Source organism: Anomaloglossus baeobatrachus, chromosome 1, assembly GCF_048569485.1.
Source record: "Anomaloglossus baeobatrachus isolate aAnoBae1 chromosome 1, aAnoBae1.hap1, whole genome shotgun sequence".
In the NCBI taxonomy this organism is placed as follows: domain Eukaryota; kingdom Metazoa; phylum Chordata; class Amphibia; order Anura; family Aromobatidae; genus Anomaloglossus; species Anomaloglossus baeobatrachus.
The window spans coordinates 73162736-73184460 of NC_134353.1; the positions used below are offsets into that span (position 1 = coordinate 73162736).

At 46.5% G+C, this 21725-nt stretch overlaps 1 protein-coding gene across 1 annotated transcript in view; it reads right to left on the reverse strand.

Moving 5' to 3' along the window:
- HTRA3 (HtrA serine peptidase 3) overlaps positions 1-1269 on the reverse strand; it is a 56949-nt gene extending 55680 nt beyond the window's left edge. The window contains exon 1 of the mRNA XM_075346851.1: positions 801-1269. Within this exon, the coding sequence (XP_075202966.1) occupies positions 801-1194 (394 nt within the window). The 5' untranslated portion in view covers positions 1195-1269. The remainder of the gene's footprint in view (positions 1-800) is intronic.
- Positions 1270-21725: the final 20456 nt, after the last annotated feature.

Here is a 21725-nt window from a genome sequence, read left to right on the forward strand (position 1 = left end):
ATGCAACAAAAAAGCAGTAAAAACGCAGCAAAAAATGCAACAAAAAGCATTGAAACACAGCAAAAAATGTATTAAAAACGCAGCAAAAAAATCCAACCAAAAAGCATTAAAAACACAGCAAAAAAGTAACAAAGTATTAAAAACTAAGCAAAATAAAAGAAACAAAAAAGCAGCAAAAACGCAACAAAAAGCAGCAGAAGCATAAAAAAATGCAACAACAAAGCAGTAAAAACGCAGCAAAAAATGCAACAAAAAGCATTAAAAACACAGCAAAAAATGTAATAAAAAAGCATTAAAAATGCAGCAAAAAAATACAACAAAAGAGCATTAAAAACGCCGCAAAAAATGCAACCAGAAAGAATTTAAAATGAAGCAAAATAAAAGAAACAAAAAAACCTGCAAAAACAGCAAAAAATTCTACAAAAAATGCAACTTTTTACTGCCAAGATATCGTTTTGCTGTGGAAAAACGCACTGAAAACCCACTGTGTGAACATAACCTGAGACGAGACCTGTGCATTAATTCACTCTGTCAAAACTAATGCCCCCATCCACTGACAGCAGAGAAATGCACACACGAGCTTATTACAAAAGTTCATTGCAACTGGAGGAATGAAACTTCTCCATTCTAAAGACTTGGACTAGCCCTTGTCCCTCACGTGACTCCCATTGATCTCCATGACTCACATACAATATGTAGTGCAGGCTCCATGCCCTGCTGGTAGTTGTAGTTCTACTAGAGATGGAGTAGGAAACACTATGACCCTCACTGGCAGCCCCTGGCATGCCGCCCCTCCTTACCCGATTGGCAGGGTCCCTTGTGCACCTGCACCACCGGTGAGTGCCCCTGCTGCAGCGCCCTCCTGCTGGCCACTTTCAGCTGGCACAGGTTGTTGTAGGTCTGCCCGTCGTTGGCACACACTTGGTAGTCGTGCTTGCACTGGCAGGTGCCCTTCAGTCCCCTCTTGCCGGGCGGCGGCTTGCACTGCAGGGTGTCTCCGCAGGGGGCATCTCCCTCCCGGCCGCACAGCTCTCCTTCCCCCGCTGCGCAGATCAGGCAGCAGTTGCAGCGGTCCGGCACGTAGCCGCTGGGGCACACGGGGCTGGGGCAGCGGGAGACATCACAGCGGGACGGGCAGGCGGAGGAGCCGAGGAGCAGGGGGAGCAGCAGCAGCAGCGGGAGGCGGCCGGGCATCCTGAGGGCAGCAGTGAGGCTGTGCAGCGCAGAGGACCGAGCCTGGTTATATGGAGCAGTCACCAGAGGGGCTGTGTGGCCTGAGGAGGGGGTGTAACTGGGGCTGGAGCCTGCACCACCCTCACTGCCACCTACAAGCCTGATAGGGGCGATGGACCGGGCTGTGGGTGGAAACCAGCAATCCCACAATATGCTGCGGGTCACAGAATGCCAGTGATTGGGGGGTGAAGATGTCTGGCATCACTGACAGAAAGGGGCCCCTGTGAAAGAACACTATATGGCCCCTGTGCAAGAACACTATATGGCCCCTGTGCAAGAACACTATATGGCCCCTGTGCAAGAACACTATATGGCCCCTGTGCAAGAACACTATATGGCCCCTGTGCAAGAACACTATATGGCCCCTGTGCAAGAACACTATATGGCCCCTGTGCAAGAACACTATATGGCCCCTGTGCAAGAACACTATATGGCCCCTGTGCAAGAACACTATATGGCCCCTGTGCAAGAACACTATATGGCCCCTGTGCAAGAACACTGTATGGCCCCTGTGCAAGAACACTATATGGCCCCTGTGCAAGAACACTATATGGCCCCTGTGCAAGAACACTGTATGGCCCCTGTGCAAGAACACTATATGGCCCCTGTGCAAGAACACTATATGGCCCCTGTGCAAGAACACTATATGGCCCCTGTGCAAGAACACTACATGGGTCCCTGTGCAAGAACACTATATGGCCCCTGTGCAAGAACACTATATGGCCCCTGTGCAAGAACACTATATGGCCCCTGTGCAAGAACACTATATGGCCCCTGTGCAAGAACACTATATGGCCCCTGTGCAAGAACACTATATGGCCCCTGTGCAAGAACACTATATGGGTCCCTGTGCAAGAACACTATATGGCCCCTGTGCAAGAACACTATATGTCCCCTGTGCAAGAACACTATATAGCCCCTGTGCAAGAACACTATATGGCCCCTGTGCAAGAACACTATATGGGCCCTTTACAGCCCAAAAACGTATCAAAATGCAAAACTGCACCTGCTTTGGAGATATACATAGCCCCCTTACCACCTGGACCCCTGTGTAAGAACAGCATATGGCTCCTGTGCAACCCAAGAACTCATCAAAATGCACAATTCCACCTGCCTTGGTGGTGGTTGTAGCCCCCTTAGCCCCTGGACCCCTGTGCAAGGGCAATATATGTGCCCCTTTACAGGCCAAGAACTCATCATAAAGCACAATTCCTCCTGATTTGGAGGTGGTTGTGGCCCCTTCACCTTTCAGGCTCCTGTGCGGCCACCCAGGTTGCACCAATATGTCTGCCCCTCTATGGATTCTGATGGTTGTAAAGGATCAGGGTAACAGCCCATAGTCTGCGATCTTCCCCATAATCCGGTATGGCTGGCTTCACTCCTGCAGCCATTTGTATATTAGATTTCAGGGATTGCAATATAAGCCATTGCCCAATATGATGTAATGAGCTGGAAGTTTGCAAATACATGTCTGTAACGTTTAGGTACAGTCCAATTAAAGTGAATAGGAGCTCCTCCATAATGAAGAGAAGCTCAGAAATTCATTGATCATCCCACTGAGTGCTGACAGGAACATATACGAGGGGCTGCTGATAAGTCTTTGGCTTTGGGATTTTTTTTGTTTCTATGGTAACGAATATTACATCATAGGAAAGCTTTATGTGTCTAATATATGTTTTCAAAATTTTGTGTTTGTTGCTTATGGCCCATACTGTTTCTGCCTTTTCCCATCCATTTCAGCCTTTTCCTCAGTCACCACAGCTCACCGTTAGGTCCAATGTGAAATTATTCGGGTTTCCCATACACTTACATTGCTCGTCGAATATTCGCGAATAGTCGAATAGCTGTGACTTATTCGACAGATATTCGCGAAGTCGGATATATTTGTATTCGATCATCCCTAGTCATTATCCATGAACATTTGGACATGAGGAAGCTGCAAAGTGGGTCCCCATTTGTTTGACAACAGATCAGAGAAACATGCGAGTGGTGCACCGGTCCATTTGTCGGCGTTTCCAGACTGATAAGAACTTCCTGCATCAACTGGCCACTATGGATGAGACCTGGATTTATTTGTATGACCCTGAAAACAAGCAGCAGTTAAAAGAGTGGAGGCACAGTGGTTCTCATCCAAAGAAGTTCAGGGGGCAAAAATCAGCCACTAAGGTGATGGCTTCTGTGTTCTGGGATAAGGAGGGTGTGCTGCTAGTGGACTACCTTCAAAAGGGTTCCACCATCAATGCAAGGTATTACATTGAACTTTTGGACCAATTAAAGGCAGCTCTGAAGGCCAAAAGGAGCAGCAAGCTGTCCAAAGGAATCTTATTCCTGCAAGAAAACACCTCCACTCACACTGCACATGTGACAATGGCAAAACTGGCAGAGCTGGGCTTCCAGCTGGTTGACGACCCACCTTATTCACCAAATCTAGCTCCCTCTGACTATCATCTGTTTACAAACCTGAAGAAACACCTCACTGGTACTAAATGTCACACCATTTCTGATGCCATGGCTGCTACGGATGCTTGGTTTGAGGCACAACCGAAATCCTTCTTTTTGCTAGGCTTACAGAACTTGGAATACAGATGTAAGAAGTGTGTTGTCATCAGTGGAGAGCATGTGGCATAAATGTAGAGTTTAATCATCCTATCTTGTTTCTGGATAAAGCCAAAGACTTATTAGCAGCCCCTCGTGCAACGGACGAGTCCGATAGAAAAAGGTAATGTACTTCCCCTGACTAGTCCACCCTCTTAGCATGTTAGCAAACCCACAGGGGTGTGCTAACATGCTATTGAATGTCCCACATCATTGGCGGTGACTTGCAGTCATGTGCACTAGACCTCTCTGAAGCCGGGATGCATACACCTGGCTTCATAGTTGCATGATCATGCGCACTGACCCTAAAGCTGGCATCTGAGGTGGTGACAATGGGCACAGATACATGCATCACTAAAGATGACGCTGGTCAATGGCCATTGAAAGGGCATTCAATGGGCAGCATGTGGGTTCCATGCATGTTAGCACGCATGCTAGGAGGGCGGACTAGTCGGGGGAAATAACACTCCTGCGACTAGTCCCTGGCCTCATTAGCATAAGAGAAAAGATCTTTAGAAATCTTACCCTGGGTAAGAGACAGACACAAAGAGACAGACACAGACAAAGAGACAGACTGACAGGGAAAGAGACAGACACAGACAAAGAGACAGACACATGGAAACAGACAGACAGGGAAAGAAAGGGAAATAGACAGACAGGGTAAGAGACAGACAAAGACAGGTACAGAGGCAGACACAGGGAAAGAGACAGAGGGAAAAAGGGAAAGAGACAGACAGGGAAAGAGAGGGAAAGAGACAGGGAAAGAGACAGACGGAATGAGACAGACAGGGAAAGTGACAGAGATAGATAGACAGGGAAAGAGAATGAGACAGACAGAGAAAGAGACAGACAGGGAAAGAGACAGACAGACAAAGAGATAGAGAGAGAGACAGAGAGATACGTATATACAGAGGGGGAGACAGAGAGAGAATGGGAGAGAAACAGAGAGACAGTTACTATCCCGGGCATTAATACATTCTATTTATACATTCTATCCCGGGAATGTTAATACATTCTATTTTGTTAGCAACAGTTATTAACCCGGGTGAAGCTGGGTAGTACAGCTAGTGTAATATATAAAGCTGAATGTGTATATGTATGTGTGTCTGTATGTGTGTGTGTGTATGTCCGGGATTGGCATCTGCACGGTCGCAGCTACAGCCACAAAATTTTGCACACTCACACGTCTGGACCCCGAGAGCATCATAGGCTATGTTGTGAGGCAAAATTTTAACCCCGCGCGTTCCAATTTACCAATGAATTTTGCCCCTATCTACATAATGGGGAAAAAGGGAAACGAAAAGTGTATCCGCACCGTCGCATTTACAATCACACAATTTTGCCCAGACACCTTATGTGACCCAGGGAATGTCGTAGACTATGTTTTGACAGGAAAATGTAACCCCGCACTTTACAGTTACTCTCCAAAAAACATGCCTTCAATAAAGTAAATGGAGCCTGGAACTACAGGTTATTAGTAGGAGCTGTGAGTGGTTGCTATGGGAACAAAAAAAATTCATAGTATAAGAAGCTTATATGTGAGGTAATAAGATGTCGGTGGGGAGACGGATAGAGAGAGACAGACAGAGAGAGAGACAGATAGAGACAGACAGGTAAAGAGACAGAGAGATAGAGACAGACAGAGACAGACGGTGAAAGAGACAGACAGAGACAGACGGTGAAAAAGACAGACAGAGACAGACAGGGAAAGAGACAGACAGAGAAAGACCTGGAAAGAGACAGATGGGGAAAGAGAGAGACAGACATGCAGACAGGGACAGAGACAGGGAAGGAGGAGACAGCCAGAGAGACAGACAAAGATAGATGGGGAAATACACAGACCTTGATAGAGACAGACGGGGAAAGAGATAGAGAAATAGAGACAGACAAAGACAGGCAGACAGGGAAATAGACACAGACAAAGAGACGGGGAGACAGACGGGGAAAGAGACAGACCTGGAAAGAGACAGATGGGGAAAGAAACAGAGAGATAGAGACAGACAAAGAAAGAGATAGACAGAGAAAGGCAGATGGGGAAAGAGACAGACAGAGAAAGAGACAGACGGGGAAAGAGATAGACGGGGAAAGAAACAGATGGAGAAAGAGACAGATAGAAACAGACATGGAAAGAGACAGACAGAGACAGACAGGGAAAGAGACAGACAGGGAAAAAGACAGACGGGGAAAAAGACAGACGGGGAAAAAGACAGATGGGGAAAGAGACAGACGGGGAAAGAGGCAGATGAGGAAAGAGGCAGACGAGGAAAGAGGCAGACTTGGAAAGAGACAGACTGTCACGTCCCCATCGGAGTCCGCTCCTGCGACTTCTGCTCCGATCGCCAGACGACGCCATGTTCCTACCATGGATAGTGCTGGTGATGGGAGAGGAGTCGGTGCCCGTGGTTCTGCGGAGCACAGTGTCACGTCCCCACCGGAGTCTGCTCCTGCGACTTCTGCTCCGATCGCCAGACGACGCCATGTTCCTGTCGCGGGCGGAGGAGGGGACGCTGCGCTCTCCCACTGCTCAGGTCCGGCTGCTACTACGGCTGCTCGGTGGCTCGAGCGATGGGCCGGATCCCGGGGACTTGAGCGGCGTTCCTCGCCCGTGAGTGAAAAGGGGTGGTTTGGTTTTGGGAATATTGTCCGTGACGTCACCCACGGTTGTGGTGATTGTGTGGACACCACCGCTGCTCTGGACGGGGATCCCGGGAGCGGTGACAGGGAGCAGCTTTGGTTGTTAATTCTCCCCTCCGTGGGTAGGGGGGTTGGTTGTCCCGGGGCCCGGTGATGGGGTAGGGATTGATGACAGGCGGGTTGCGGGGCCTGATGAGGTGCAGGGTCGCAGGGGCCTTGGCGGTGGCGGTGTCTCTATCACTAGGTTGGACTGTTGCCTTCTGTCGGGACTTGACTGTTTGGAAACCCAGGAGGTCCCCTTCACTAACGGATTCGGCAAATTCACGGCGACTCCTAGCCTTGCCGGGGTCCGAAAAGCCCCTGCCACTGGTGCTGGCTTCTCTTTGCGTACCGGTCCAGTACCGCCGGGCCACCACCCTTCCACGGTCCTTACGGTAGATTCCAATCAGCCACTCCTGCAGACGGTCACCACCGTCTGCCAACCTTGCTGTCTCGCCCGGGCCACACACCCGGACGCTGTCAGTCAGTTACTCTGCTACTACTTCACTTCTGCTCACTTTCACCTCCAACACTAAACTGTCTGTTTTTCCCGCCTCCAGAACTGTGAACTCCTCGGTGGGTGGGACCAACCGCCTGGCCCACCCCCTGGTGTGATCATCAGCCCCTGGAGGAGGGCAACAAGGGTTTTGTCTGACCTTGATGTGCCTGCTGGGAGTGTGGGGTGTTGTGGTGTTGTTCTCTGTGGCCCCTGGCTTGTCCAGGGCGACACATTCCCACCATGGATAGTGGTGGTGATGGGAGAGGAGTCAGTGCCCGTGGCTCTACGGAGCACAGGCTCCGCTCAACCACTAGGCTGGGTTTCCCTGGAACCTGCAGTACCACTGGATGACTGTAGGTGGCGTGTGTCTCCCGGCCGAAGTTTCCAACATTCACTTGCAGCCTATGGGAAGACACCACACCCTTCTTCCCTCTCCTGTCACATGATCACTGCCAGTGATAGTTCTGTTCTCCTGGCTCATGTGCTGTTTGTATGTTGATTCCTGTGCGCTGACCTTTGCTTGTTTTTTGACTACCCTCCTGCCTGTCGTTTTTGTACCTTGCTGCCAGTTCCGGATTTGACCCCTGCTTTGTCTCCTTACTACGCCCTTGCCTGCCGATTCTGTTCCTGTTTTGCATCTCCTGGATTTTCACCCTGCCTGATGACCACGGACTACAGTCTACCACAGGTAGCGATCTCTGAGGCTCTGTGTAATTCCAAATCCCTGTACAGGGGTTAGAGGGTTGCAGAGTTCTTGGGGTCCTGCTTTGTGAGTGGCTTTTCACTAGATTCCCCTTACAGCCAGTCTGAGTCTGTGGCTCCTATCAGGCATTACACAGACCTGGAAAGAGGCAAACCTGGAAAGAGACAGACCTGGAAAGAGACAGACCTGGAAAGAGACAGACCGGGAAAGAGACAGACGGGGAAAGAGACAGTCAGAGACAGACAGGGAAACAGACAGATCTGGAAAGAGACAGACGGAGCACATTACTTGGCCAATTTAGTTAAATCTGTGTGGAATATCTGTGGTGTTGAAATATATGTTGTGAAATGCTTCTATTAGCTTAGTTTTTGCCTTTTAATAACTACATTTCTATCTATTTGTTTTGTGGTTTTTGTGTGCAGAATACATTTTTGTTAATACATTCTATTTTGTTAACAGCAGTTATTAACCCGGGCGAAGCCGGGTAGTACAGCTAGTATATATATAAATATATATATATATATATATATATATATATTACACAAAGAAGTTAGTATATTAGTTGGCTATATTTGATGTTAACGATGGAGTCAGTTTGATCTCCCATCTGGCCTGTGGTCCGGCGGTGTCCATCTTTTTACACCATTTTTGAGGTGTGCACAAAAATGCGGTAAACAAATATTTTCTGCACTTTTGAAAAGATGGACACCACTGAACAGAGGCCAAATGGAGTCCGGAGTAACTCTTCTGCCTCAATAGTCAATGGATCCGTCAGGGGCTTCACCTGAATCACTTATTGCAGAGATGGAAACCCTGATCTAATTGCTCAGCATAGAGCACAAAATAAATATAAACTGATCCAAAATGTTCTATACCCCAAATTTTCACCAAATAGCATTTGTGACGCCCTGGACTAGCCAGGTAGTCACAGGCAGGCCCTTGCACAAGTACCCTACCTCTAAAAAGGTATCAGTAGCCAACCTAAAAACCCTGAGTCACCCCTCTCAGGTCTTGACGTTCACACCCGGGGGCGGAGCAAGGCAGTTGGCCACGCCCTCAGAGGAGTTCGGATAGCCTGAGGCGGGAAGAACACGCAGATCAGTTAGGAGAGGAGAGTAGTTGGAAAGTAGTAACGTCTGTCAGGGATCTGGGTAGCTGCCCGGATACCCTGTGGCCAGAAGGCAGACGGTGGTGGCTGCCTGCAGGAGCCGGGAAGACAGCCGGTGGAACCGTCAGGGACCGGGACAGGGTAGTGGCCCCCCGGTACCGAACTGGGGAACCGAATGGTCGAACGGAAACCGGAGCACCAGGAGGGGTACTCAGACCCAGTACGAGGCCCAGAAGCCACTGGATCAAGTCGAATTCACTGATTGGAATCTGGACCTTAGGTTCTTTCCCACCCAAGTCCTGACTGAAGGCAACAGCCCAACGAGGGGGATAGAAAGCCACCGCTTAGGCATAGAGATCCCAAGGGCCAGCGTCTGCAGGCAAACGGGCTCCCCGACATCCACTAGCCGGGGAGCGGACTCCCGTCGCTAAAGCGAAGGAAGTCAGCATTATACTACAGAGGTGCAGGAGAAAGGCGGGAACGACCAACCTGAGTAAGGGGCAAAGCGCAGCCGGCTGCGGGTACCGACCACCATCCTTTTGGTTTACCAGAGACTCCGGCGTATCTGTCATAGTGAGTACAACAGTGCCCTCGGGCCGCGCACCACACTGCACCGCACCATCCCGCCCGCACCTCCTTCTCGCCCCAATCGGGCCCCCGAGGCCACCAACACCTGCCCACGGAGGGGATCAGCGCCAAGCTGCATAACACCGTCCCCGGGAGCCTAGTCAATGGCAGCGGTGGTGCCCACTCACTCACCACAAACCGTGGGTGGTGTCACGAACTTAACCCCCAAACAACCGTGGCCCCCGGCCGTGAACCTCCCCACCGAACACCACCCCTCACGTAGCGCCAGCATCCCTTCAGAGCGACGTGACCCCCGGGTCCGGGAAGAGCTCAAGCCACCCACCGACGAGCATGGATCCGAGCGGCTCGGCAGGCGGCCGAGCCCCGGGGCGAAACACATTCAACTCAACCCATTGAAAAAAAAAAAATCCCCTCTCAGGTCTGTCATCTCTTAAAAGAAATATTGGAGGCTTCTACTTTACTGGTAGCAGAAAAGCCCTATCCCCCCAAAGAAATCCAAATGCCCTCTCCCTTCTGAGCCCCGCAATGCGCCTAAACCACAGTTGGCATCCACATTTTTGCCATTGTTGTAATAGGAAAGCCTGTTTAATGTACAGGGTGAAGGTTTGCAGAAGCACAAACTGGGCTCAATGTACGGGCACTACAATGTATCGAGCACTACAAGGGCTTATTTGCAATTTTTAATTCTGCAACATTTACTGCGTTTGATTTCATGGGTATTTTCCAGGGACTAAATCATCACTACACCCATAGATGAATTTCCAGAGGGGTGTAATTTCCAAAATGTGCTCACTTGAGAGGATTTCTGCTTTTCTGGCTCTTAGGGGCTCTGCAAATGGAGTGTGCAAACTATTCTAGGAAAATATATGTTCCGAAAGTCAAATGGTGTTCCTTCCCTCCCAAGCCATGCCATACGGCCAAAGAGCATGTGCGCATGTTGCGGGGTTTTTTTGCGTTTCTTCAGCGTTTTAAGCTGCAGCGTCACATTGTCAAAATGCATGCGTTCTGCTTCCCCAGCAAAGTCTATGAGAATCATGCAAAATCCGTGCGCACTTTGCTTTTTTAAACGCAGCGTTTTGATTGTCAAAAACGTGACAAAATTTCTGGGTTTAGAAAAGCAGCATGTCAATTCTTTTGTCTGTTTTGGCAGCGTCCTACACCCATTGAAATCAATGGGTTGTAGAAAAAACGCTACCAAAATGCTAAGCAGTGCGTTTGCACTGCATATTTGTTGCGATACGTATGTTTTTTTGACATAACAAAAGCAGATCTTTTGGTTTATCTCTCTCTCTGTCCATGTCGGTCTCTCCCTCCCACCCCCTCTCCCATTCTCACCGATCCACGATCACCGGTGCGGCGCTGCACGGCGTTCACACTGTGTCGGCTTCTCCTCTTTTGAAAATGCCGGCCGCTCATTAATCCATCTCATATTCCCTGCTTCCCCCGCCCACCGGCGCCTATGATTGGTTGCAGTCAGACACTCCCCCACGCTGAGTAACAGCTGTCTCACTGCAACCAATCACAGCCACCGGTGGGCGGGTCTATATCGAGCAGTAGAAAAAATAAATGATTAAAAAAAAAAACAACGTGCGGTCTCCCCCAATTTTGATACTAACCAGGGTAAAGCCAGACGGCTGAAGGCTGGTATTCTCAGGATGGGAAGCTCCACGTTATGGGGAGACCCTCAGCCTAACAATATCAGCCAGTAGCTGCCCGGAATTGCCGCATCCATTAGATGCGACAGTCCCAGGACTCTACCCGGCTCATCCTGAATTGCCCTGGTGCGGTGGCAAACGGGTAATAAGGAGTTAATGGCAGCAGCCCATAGCTGCCACTAAGTCCTAGGTTAATCACGGCAGGCGTCATCCCGAGATACCTTTCATGATTAACCTGTAAATTAAAGAAAATAAACACACACATCTAAAAAAATCGTTTATTTGTAATGAAAGTCAAAAAAACACCCTCTTTTACCACTTTATTAACCCCTCAAAAACACCTCCAGGTCCGACGTAATCCACGCAAGGTCCCACAACGCTTTCAGCTCTGCAGTAGAACACCGCCGCTCCTGTGAGCTCCATGCAGCAACTGAAGTGAGTCGCGCAATCAGCTGTGCTGTCACTGAGGTTACTCGCGGCCACCGCTCTCAAGTGGAAGACTGCAGCTGTGGCCGCGAGTAACCTGAGTGAAAGCACAGCTGATCGCACGGCTCACTGCAGTCACTCAGGGGATTTGCGATCACAGGTGAGTCCTTCACGTGGGACCGCAAATCAAGCCACGGCAGACGCACAGAGCCGCGCAATCACAATGAAGTCGGGTGAAGTTTATCCGAGTTCATTCTGATCGCGTGGCTCTGTCTCGCAGCCAGCTATGCTCTTTTTGACAGTGCGGTCCCACTCGGCTCTGCTGCAAGTCTATGGGGATGCTGCAGAGCCGAGTGGGATCGCACAGTCAAAAATGTGCATTCCGGAAGCATCCAGAACGCGTGAATTCAGCAGGAATTCTCCAGTAACAATGCGTCTCAGAACACAGCTTTTCGGCTGCGTTGTGAGACACACATGCACTGTGGAATGGAACGGAACGTGCGCACATAGCCAAACAGTACTGTACAGTCACATGTGGGGTATTACCATGTTCAGTAGAAATTGTGTAACACATCATGGGGCCTTATTTTTTACCTATTTTCTTTGTGAATATTGGAAATCTGGGGTTAAAAACAACATTTTAGTGGTAAAAATGTAATTAAACGCCCAAAAGTATAACATTTTGTGACACACCTGTACTGTCATTAGGCTCACTGCACCCCTAGATGAATTCATTGAGGGGTGCAGTTTCTAACATGGCATTACTTGTGGGGGATTCTCCTGTTCTGCCACCTCAAGGGCTCTACCAATGTGACCTGGCACCCAAAACCATTCCAATTAAATCTGAACACAAAAGGGTGCTCCTTCCCTTCTTCACTTTGCACTGTGCCACAAAAGTAGTTTTGACCGCATATGGATATTGGCGAACTCTGGAGAAATTGCACAACACATTGCATGATCCATTGTCTCCTACTACCCTATTAAAAGTTAAAAAATTGGGATTAAAGTAACATAAAATGTTTTTGTTTGTTTTTTTTAACAGCTCTATGTTATAAATCTCTGTGAAGCACCTGGGGGTTCAAGGTGCTCACCTAAAAACTACATAAATTAATTGAGGGGTTTAGTTTCTAAAATGGGGCCACTTGTGGGAGAGCTCCACTATTAGGCACATAAGGGTTTTTCTTAATGTGACAGCGTCCACTAACAATTCCAGCCAATTTTGTGTTCTAAAAGTCAAATGGCGTTCCTTCCCTTCTGAGCTCTGCTGTGCGCCCAAACAGCGGATTGACACCACATATGAGTTATCAGCGTACTCAAGAGAAATTGCACAAAAAATTGTATGTTACATTTTCTCCTGTTACCCTTGTGAAAATGAAAGATTTGGGCCGAAAGCAACATTTTTGTGATAATGGATTTTTTCATTTTCACGGCTCAATGTTACAAAATTCTGTGAAGCACCCGAAGGGTTCAAGGTGCTCACCAAACATCGAGATAAATTCCTTGAGGAATCTAGTTTCCAAAATGGTATCAGTTGTGGGGGTTTCTACTGTTTAGGCACATGAGGGGCTCTCCAAACATGACATGACATCCACTATATATTTCAGACAATTTTGTGCTCTAAAATTCAGATAGCGCTGCTGAGCACCTGCTGTGCGCGCAAACAGTACTTTTCCACCACATTTGTTGTATCGGTGTACTCAGGAGATATTGCACAACAAATATTGAGGTCCATTTTCTCTTGTTACATTGTGAAAATGCAAAATTTGGAACAAAAGTGATAATATTGTGGGAAAAAGTAAAAATTTTCAGTTTTTCCTTCCAGATTGCTGTAATTACTGAGGCTTAATAAATATCTTGGATGTGGTGTTGAGCAGTGTGAGGGGTGTAGTTTTTAGAATGGTGTCACTATTTGGTATTTTCTGTCACCTCGGCACCGCAAAGTCAATTCAAATGTGATGTGGGCCTTAAAAAATGGTTTTGTAAATTTTGTTGGCAAAATGAGAAATTGATGATGAACTTTTTAACTTCCTAACAAAAAAAGATCTTTCAAAATTGTGCTGTTGCAAAGTAGGAAATGTCATTAACTATTTTGTTTTTCCGATTTTCCGTTTTTTGTCTTGTTTTTTTGCTCCCCTTCTTCCGAGAGCCGTAACTTTTTTATTTTTCCGTCAATCTTGCCAAATGAGGACTTGTTTTTTGCAAAATGAGTTGTTCTTTTAAATGAAACCATGAGTTTTACCATATAGTTTTCATGGCTCTCTCATGGTTCTGCTCGTGCAGAGCCACTGTATGTGTTTATTTTCTTTCTGTCAGTTTCCTCCAGAGGTTAAGTCATTTAGGAGGAGCCTCATGTCTGGCCTCATTCCGGGGGTCATGTTGGTTTTTATTGCAGTGTTTTTTCTCTGAACGCTGCCAGTAATAGTTCCTGCTTTGCAGTGTGCACTTCCTGGCTCCCGTGAGTATCTGATCTTGTCCCGCTTCCAAGTACTCCCTCCTCTGACCTCCGTTCCATCCAGCCTTGTCTTACTTCTCCTGTCTCCATACCCGATCTCCACTTGTAATGCCCTCTCTGCTCCCTCCTCCATGCTTACTTGTCTGCTCGGTTTTTCATCCCAGGGTGTACTCTAATTTTGGCTCTGATTCTGTCTGGCTCTTGACGTGACCTCCTGGCTTTCTGACCCTCTGCTCTCACCCAACTCCACCTTTACTTTCTCCTTCGTACAGACGTGACTTCCTGACAGCGACCTTAGGCTTACTGATCACTCTCTTGCATCCCCGCAAATATATATATATATATATATATATAATTAAAACCTTTAATTTTCAATGGGGCAAATGGGGGATGATTTGAACTTTTGTTTCTTTGTTTGTTTTATTTTTTTACTTTTTTTTACTAGTTTCCCTAGGGGACTATAAGGATCAGCAGTCTGATCACTCATTCATTTTTGCTGATCATAGCTGCACAGCTCTGATCAGCAGAAATGCTGTGTTCTTGTTACTGCTGGTCTGCCGGCTATAACAGTAATTATGTCATAATAGCGACAGGAGTCATCACATCAGCCTATGCTACCATGGCAACCATCGGCTCCCCGTGATCGCGTCACAGGGCCTCCAATCGCGGCGGAAATAGGTGTGTTCCACGCTGCGGTGATTTAAATTGCGCTGTCACGGTTTGACAGCGCGATTTAAGAGGTTAACAGGCGCGGGTAGATCACGGATCCAGCTGCGCCTAGAAGGCACACATGTCTACTGTTCAAATCAGTAGACATGTGCAGGGGTTGCCGTTGGCTCACCACAGCAGCCAGCAGGGATCACCCTTTCAAGATTTAGGACCATACTGTTACATCCTGCATCGTAAAGGGTTAAGGGCATAAAAATTCAAAGTTTGAAAGTTGCGAAATAGCTGATATTTTTAGAAACAAAATTTAAAAAATAACTTTCTAAATTTGCCACTAACATGGAGTACAGTATGTCACGAAAAAATGTTCTCTGAATCACTGGGATATGTTGAAGTGTTTCATAGTCATTACATCATAAAGTGACACTGATCAGAATAGAAAAAATTGGCCTGGTCATGAAGGTAAAAACAGGTTGGAGGTGAAGGGGTTATTTTTACCCCAATTTTATTGTAAATATGAAATTCTAAAAAGTGAAGGGAGCCCTTGCAATCATTTTCCCCCTCATCCATCAATTATCCCTCAACAATTGTCTGTCCACACTTCTCAGCGACATTTTTGTACATTTTTTCTACATGACATGTCATATAGACTTTATGGAACGCCCTAAACTGGATTCCCCCTAATTCTAAGTCATCAAAACTTTGAATTTATCAAATACTTTCTTCCACTTTAGACTGGAAAAACATTTCATTGGAAGGTCTCCACTATGACATAACCTCCTCTGATGATAGAATGGAGCTTGGAACGTGGAGAATACGTTCCGCGCACATAGGGTGGGGGTCCCTGTCCTCATGTTGTCCCTCCCAAATTCTTGTTTTGTGACGCCTCATTTAGTCACATCTGATGGTGACAAGTCATTGATAAAAGATTGTGTGAAGTCATGACTTACTCATTTGAGAAAGTTCATTTATATTAATGAAAGGAATTGAAGTAAAAAAAGAAATGACAAATGTTCTGCACCGTAAATGACTAAAAGAAGCAATGACAAAAGAGACTCAGATATTCCACAAAATGACTCCTAGATATGGTTCTTATAGAAGGAAGTAATGTCTGCTTTTTTGTACAGAATCAGCGTCACTTTACACTAAAGATTACTAGTGGTACTATATGTCATGATCTGTGGTGCTATGCTCTCCAGCAGAGCCACTGTTCTGTATCATGCTCCAGTTCACAGGTTGCTTCTCAGCCTTCGGGTCCTGCTCTGGTGTGGGGAGGCGCCTGTGTTCAGGTGCCTCATTCTGGGTGAGAGCTCAGCTTCATTAGAGAGCAACTTCACCCGTAATGCTGCCAGTCTTAAGGCTACTTTACACACTGCGATATCGGTCCCGATATCGCTAGTGTGGGTACCCGCCCCCATCTGTTGCGCGACACGGGCATATCGCTGCCCGTGCCGCACAACATCGCCCAGAGCCGTCACACATACTTACCTGTCCGGCGACGTCGCTGTGACCGGCGCACCGCCTCCTTTCTAAGGGGGCGGTCCGTGCGGCGTCACAGCGACGTCACTGAAACGTCACTGAACCGCCGCCCAATAGCAGCGGAGGGGCGGAGATGAGCGGGACGTAACATCCCGCCCACCTCCTTCCTTCTGCATAGCAGCCGGGAGGCAGGTAAGGAGAGCTTCCTCGTTCCTGCGGCGTCACACGCAGCGATGTGTGCTGCCGCAGGAACGAGGAACAACTTCATTACTGCTGCAGTAACGATTTTTAAGAATGGACCCCCATGTCGCCGATTAGCGATTTTGCACGTTTTTGCAACGATGCAAAATCGCTTATCGGTGTCACACGCAGCAACATCGCTAATGCGGCCGGATGTGCGTCACCAATTCCGTGACCCCAACGACTCCGCATTAGCGATGTCGCAGCGTGTAAAGCCCCCTTTAGTTCCTGCTCTACAGTGAGTTCTCTGGCTCCTGTAAGTTTTGTTGTTCTGATATTTTCTCCCTATCCTGGACCTTTGTTACCCTTATCTGCCCATGCCCCTGACTCTGATGTAATCCCCCTGGCTTCTGACCTCCGGCTTGTACCCTGACCTTGGCTCCGCTTACTCCCTGTGTACCTTATCTAACTTCCTGGCTTCTGGCCTTCGGCTTGTACCCTGACCTTAGCTCCGCTCGCTCCCTGTGTACCTTATCTGAGTTCCTGGCTTCTTACCTCTTGCTTGTACCCTGACCCTGGCTCTGCTCGTTTCCTGTGTACCTTATCTGACTTCCTGGCTTCTGACCTCCGGCTTGTATCCTGACCCCGGCTCTGCTCGCTCCCTGTGTTCCTTATCTTACTTCCTGGATTCTGACCCCTGCCGTGTTTAGCTTCCCTGTCTCTAGTAGCTTATAGTGACACTAAGTGGTGTGTCGTCACACTATAGTTTAAGTACACTAAAGTGAGTGTGTCTGAGTTGTAATATCAGCGAAACGATTATTCCTGGCTCACAGCGTTAAATATCAGGTGCTCAGAAAAAATAGTAAGTCTAATAGAAAATAATTCTGGCACACTTGGAGAATATATGAAGAAGAGAAAAACTTGGAATGCTTAAATGGTTTTATTTTGTGCATAGGTCAAAAAAAAATGATGATAATTCATCCATCCAACGTTTCGACCGTTAGAAGGTCTTTATCAAGGACAAATTTATCTAATGTAACAAAAACATACGCACCATTAGGGCATGAAAATATATAAATCAACATAGCATGATCATGGCATTGGTTGTAACAACAATCTCTAATAACATGATGATAGCACATAATCAAACCAAGACATACATATGCTTATAAAATCCATGTGTTGACATAAAGAAGCCTAACAAAAAAATAAAGCTCATGAAAGGTACACTTATCATTTGATAAATGAGGGCAGTAGTGACCCACCTATATAAACAACTGTATGGTGTATGTTCAATAATATGAAGACATCACAATGCAGTCAAAAAATGGACAAGGTGTGATCCTATGTAGGAGACAAAATCAAATGAATACCGTATACATAACATACAAACATGCAAATCAGAAGAGTTACTTTCCTCTGCAATACCTATCTACAGGTGTGTCTTTCTCCACTTATACCTTATGCATTAAAGTGAATTGATGATCAATAGTAGTGACCTTTTTCCAGAGGGAAATGAGATATAGACAATTCTAAATGCAAGTAGATATAAACATGCGCATTAGAATAATACATGGATTATTCTAACTTCATGATTAAAGTGAAATAATGTGTCCTGAAGGAGAATAGTCTACCTGAAAAAATGTTTCGCTGTCAAAGGTAGATACCTGGGAGCATGAGAGAAAGTTTCGTGTTTCCTTCACTGATGGTTTCTCAGTTGCCTCAGAAGAGAAGGAATGTTCTGAGCAAGAGAGTCACACATAAATCGCATTAACGCATAAAGCAGGGAGAAAAGACATATATAGTGATTTCTGTGTATTATATAACAGATGGTAAGAAGGCAAAAAACTACCTGAAAAATGCAGGAATGGTATACTGTTACTCGCACTGAGGAATTCACAATGGCCTCAGGGTAACATAAGTGCTATGGACAAAATATATGAACATCAGGAATTACAAGCGGGATAAGAAAACCAGTATAAGGTACATGTGGTAGGATAAATAATGTATCAGTGTTACCTTAATATTGTTCCAACAAGGTGAACATGTATGGGATCATACAATGTAAAGGACTCCTTATGGGGTTCTCAAAGAGACCCTATGGGAAATGTATGATTTTAATGTTAAATAATATATGTGACATAAATGGTGGGCTGATATAGACACATACCTGAGATATTAAAGGTATTGGACACAGGGAAAGGCTAGTGAGCCATATATGATATCACGTATCTAAATGGAAATATAGAAAATCAATGAATAAGGCTGTTCCATTATGCTAGTGGCTCAAGGGGATAAGTACACATACCTTGCGTTGGTGATATAGGGTGTGGGCCCCAGGAAGAAGTGCACAGTGCGGTGGTGGCTTGTCCTTATGTAGTGGGAGCAATGCAGCGTCCACCATCCTGCTTCCTGGATGGTGGAACGCAGTGTGGGCCGGTGGAGCGCACGCCGCGCATGCGCAGTGCGGCGCGCCGCACCGCGCATGCGCCCGGAGCGCAGCACCAGCTCAATGGGAGGAAGTGCATCAGAGGAGGTGTATGGGTGCCTGGAAGTCAGGGATTGACCCGTGAATCGCACAGTGCGCGCGCACAGCGCCACCGAGTGGCCCAGCACGCGCGCCCAGCACGGAACACGGGCCAAAGTGGATGATAGAGAAGTGAACCGACCAATGAGCTAAGCCCAGCACGTACACAGCGCCCATTCATTGGCACTGCGCGCAAGCAGGGCACAGGGCACAGAAGAAAAAACATGCAAGGTGTAACATTTAAGAATAAGGTCATGTGCGATCCTAATATAAAGGATCGCAGTGAGCTGGCCTGTGGATTGCACATGGCAAGCGCGCAGTGTCACTCCATTTGCACTAACGCACGAGTCAGGTACAGAGCACATGCCAGAAAAAACGTACCAAATGACTACATTATATAAAGTGCACAACAACAGAGAATCCTGGTGATGGTCCCTTATAGATGAGCGTGGCTGTGATGATGACATACATTGGTGCAAGGACGGTGAAGGGATCAAGTAGGAGGTGGAGCCTGGAACAAAGAAAAAACAATTAGGGAGAAATCCATGTCACTATGTGTACTAGAATGATGTTCTCACTTATCCTTATACTGGGTTTTTGACAATCATATTGTAGATGACCACTCAGAGGCTGAAAAGCAACAAAAGTCGACCCAACTAAATTAATATAGTAAATATTCAAGATAACGTAAAAACGAAACCTATCAGACAATGAACTTCTTTAGATGCACATATCGTGTTCCCTATTAAGACCTCTCGGTTCCAGCGTATTAAGGGTGAATATCCAATAAGATTCCCTTTCTTTCAGGGTACGTACTCTGTTACCACCCCTTCTAGGTGTGGGTACATGCTCCAGTACCTGGTACTTCAATTGCGCGATCGTGTGACCATATGTAATAAAATGGTATGGGATAGGGAGCATCATCTGTCTGCATCTAATGGTGGATTTGTGTTTACTAATCCGGTCTCGGACATGCTGGGTGGTCTCCCCAACATATCCGAGACCGCATGGACACTTAATAAGGTAAACTACAAAAGAGGACTCACATGTAAAAAACCCTTTTATGGAAAAAATTCGTCCTGACAAGGGATGAGTGAAAGTGTCACCCCTGGTAAGATTGTTGCACTGTATGCAGTGGTGACACGGAAAATTGCCTTTTTTGGGAGTACCGAGAAAAGTTTGCCTCAGTACAGTCTTACTGGAACCTATGTCAGCCCTTACAAAACTGTCCCGGAGATTACGAGGCCTCTTATTGCAAAATAAAGGGGGTACACTGAATTCGCTTACTTCTGGATAGGCCTTATTTAGAAGCGGCCAATGCTTGCAGACTATGCTCTTAATGAGAGGAGAAAAGGGATGATAAGTGTTTATACACGGAATGCGCGGGATATTCTTTTGAATGGTGGGTCTTTGAGAAAGTTTCTTATTGGCAATATCAATAGGATATCCCCTCTGGAGAAACTTCATACTCATTTCTGAGGATCTTACATCACGTTGTGCTGGGTCAGATACGATTCGTGCCACACGCTGATGTTGTGAAATGGGAAGACTTTGTTTAGTGTGGCGGGGATGGCAGCTTGTAAAATGCAGAAGACTATTGCGGTCAGTCGGTTTCACGTACAAATCAGTGCTGAGAATGCCGTCAGACGATATTACCATGGTATCTAAAAAGTTAATGTTATAGGTATCGAATTGAATGGAAAAGGTGAGACCTTGTGTGAAGGAATTGATCTCAGTGTGAAACTGTGATAGAGAAGCGGCATCGCCCCGCCAAATGAGGAAGATGTCGTCAATATACCTTTTCCATGTAATTACATGTTCCAACCACAGTGGATGATTGTATATGTGAAACTCTTCAAAATGTGCCATAAAAATATTCGCATAAGGGGGTGCTAAATTTGAACCCATCGCGGTCCCCCGTTTTTGTAAATAAAACTGGTCTTGGAACAGAAAAAAATTATTTTCTAGAACCAGTTGAAGAAGATCAATACAAAATTGGTTTTGTGAGGAAGAGTGGGTACTATGTCTATTCAAAAACCATTTTACTGCCTGTATGCCATCAAGATGTTGAATACTAGTATAAAGACTATTGACATCAAGGGATACCAAAAGACATTCTGGAGGTAACGACCCAATGGATTGTAATTGTGTCAAGAAATCAGAAGTATCTTTGAGGTATGATTTGATGTTAGGTATGAGAGGAGTAAGGATTCTCTCAACCGTGATGGCAAGGGGTGATAAGACGGATTCTGTTGAGGCAACAATCGGGCGACCGGGAGGATGACTCATGTTTTTATGGACCTTGGGTAAGGTATAGAACACCGGTGTAATGGGGTGGGCTTTAATAAGAAAATCAGCTAATTTCTGATCTATGGTATTATTGGCCAAATAGATATGTACAATGTGTTTGATGAGTCCCTGTACATGGGATGTTGGATCTCGTGAAATAGGTACATAAGTGTTTGTATCACTTAATTGGCTCAAAATCTCATCAATGTAGTATTTCTTGTTAAGTACCACGATGGCCCCACCCTTATCGGCCGGTTTAATAACGATATTGGGGTTATTTTTTAAATCCCGTATTGCACGACTTTCCTCTATAGTGACATTACGTTTAATTTTGAATTGACCCTCATCAACTGTCTTTAATGTGTGATTAATGTCTCTAGAGACTAAAGCAACATACGTCTCGATAGGGTGATACGTCTTAGGAGGGTTGAACGAACTCGGGACTCTAAGGTCCAATTGTTTCAGCCGAAACATGGTATCAGGTTCAGTCGGAGTGTTAACAACCGCTGTGGTCTGATCAGTACAAAAATGGGCTTTTAATCTCAAGGTCCTAAAAAACCTCCTCATCTCCTGGTCTAGAACAAACGTATTAAGAGGTGGAGTAGGACAGAATGATAACCCTTTTTGTAGTACCTGAGATTCAATTACAGAC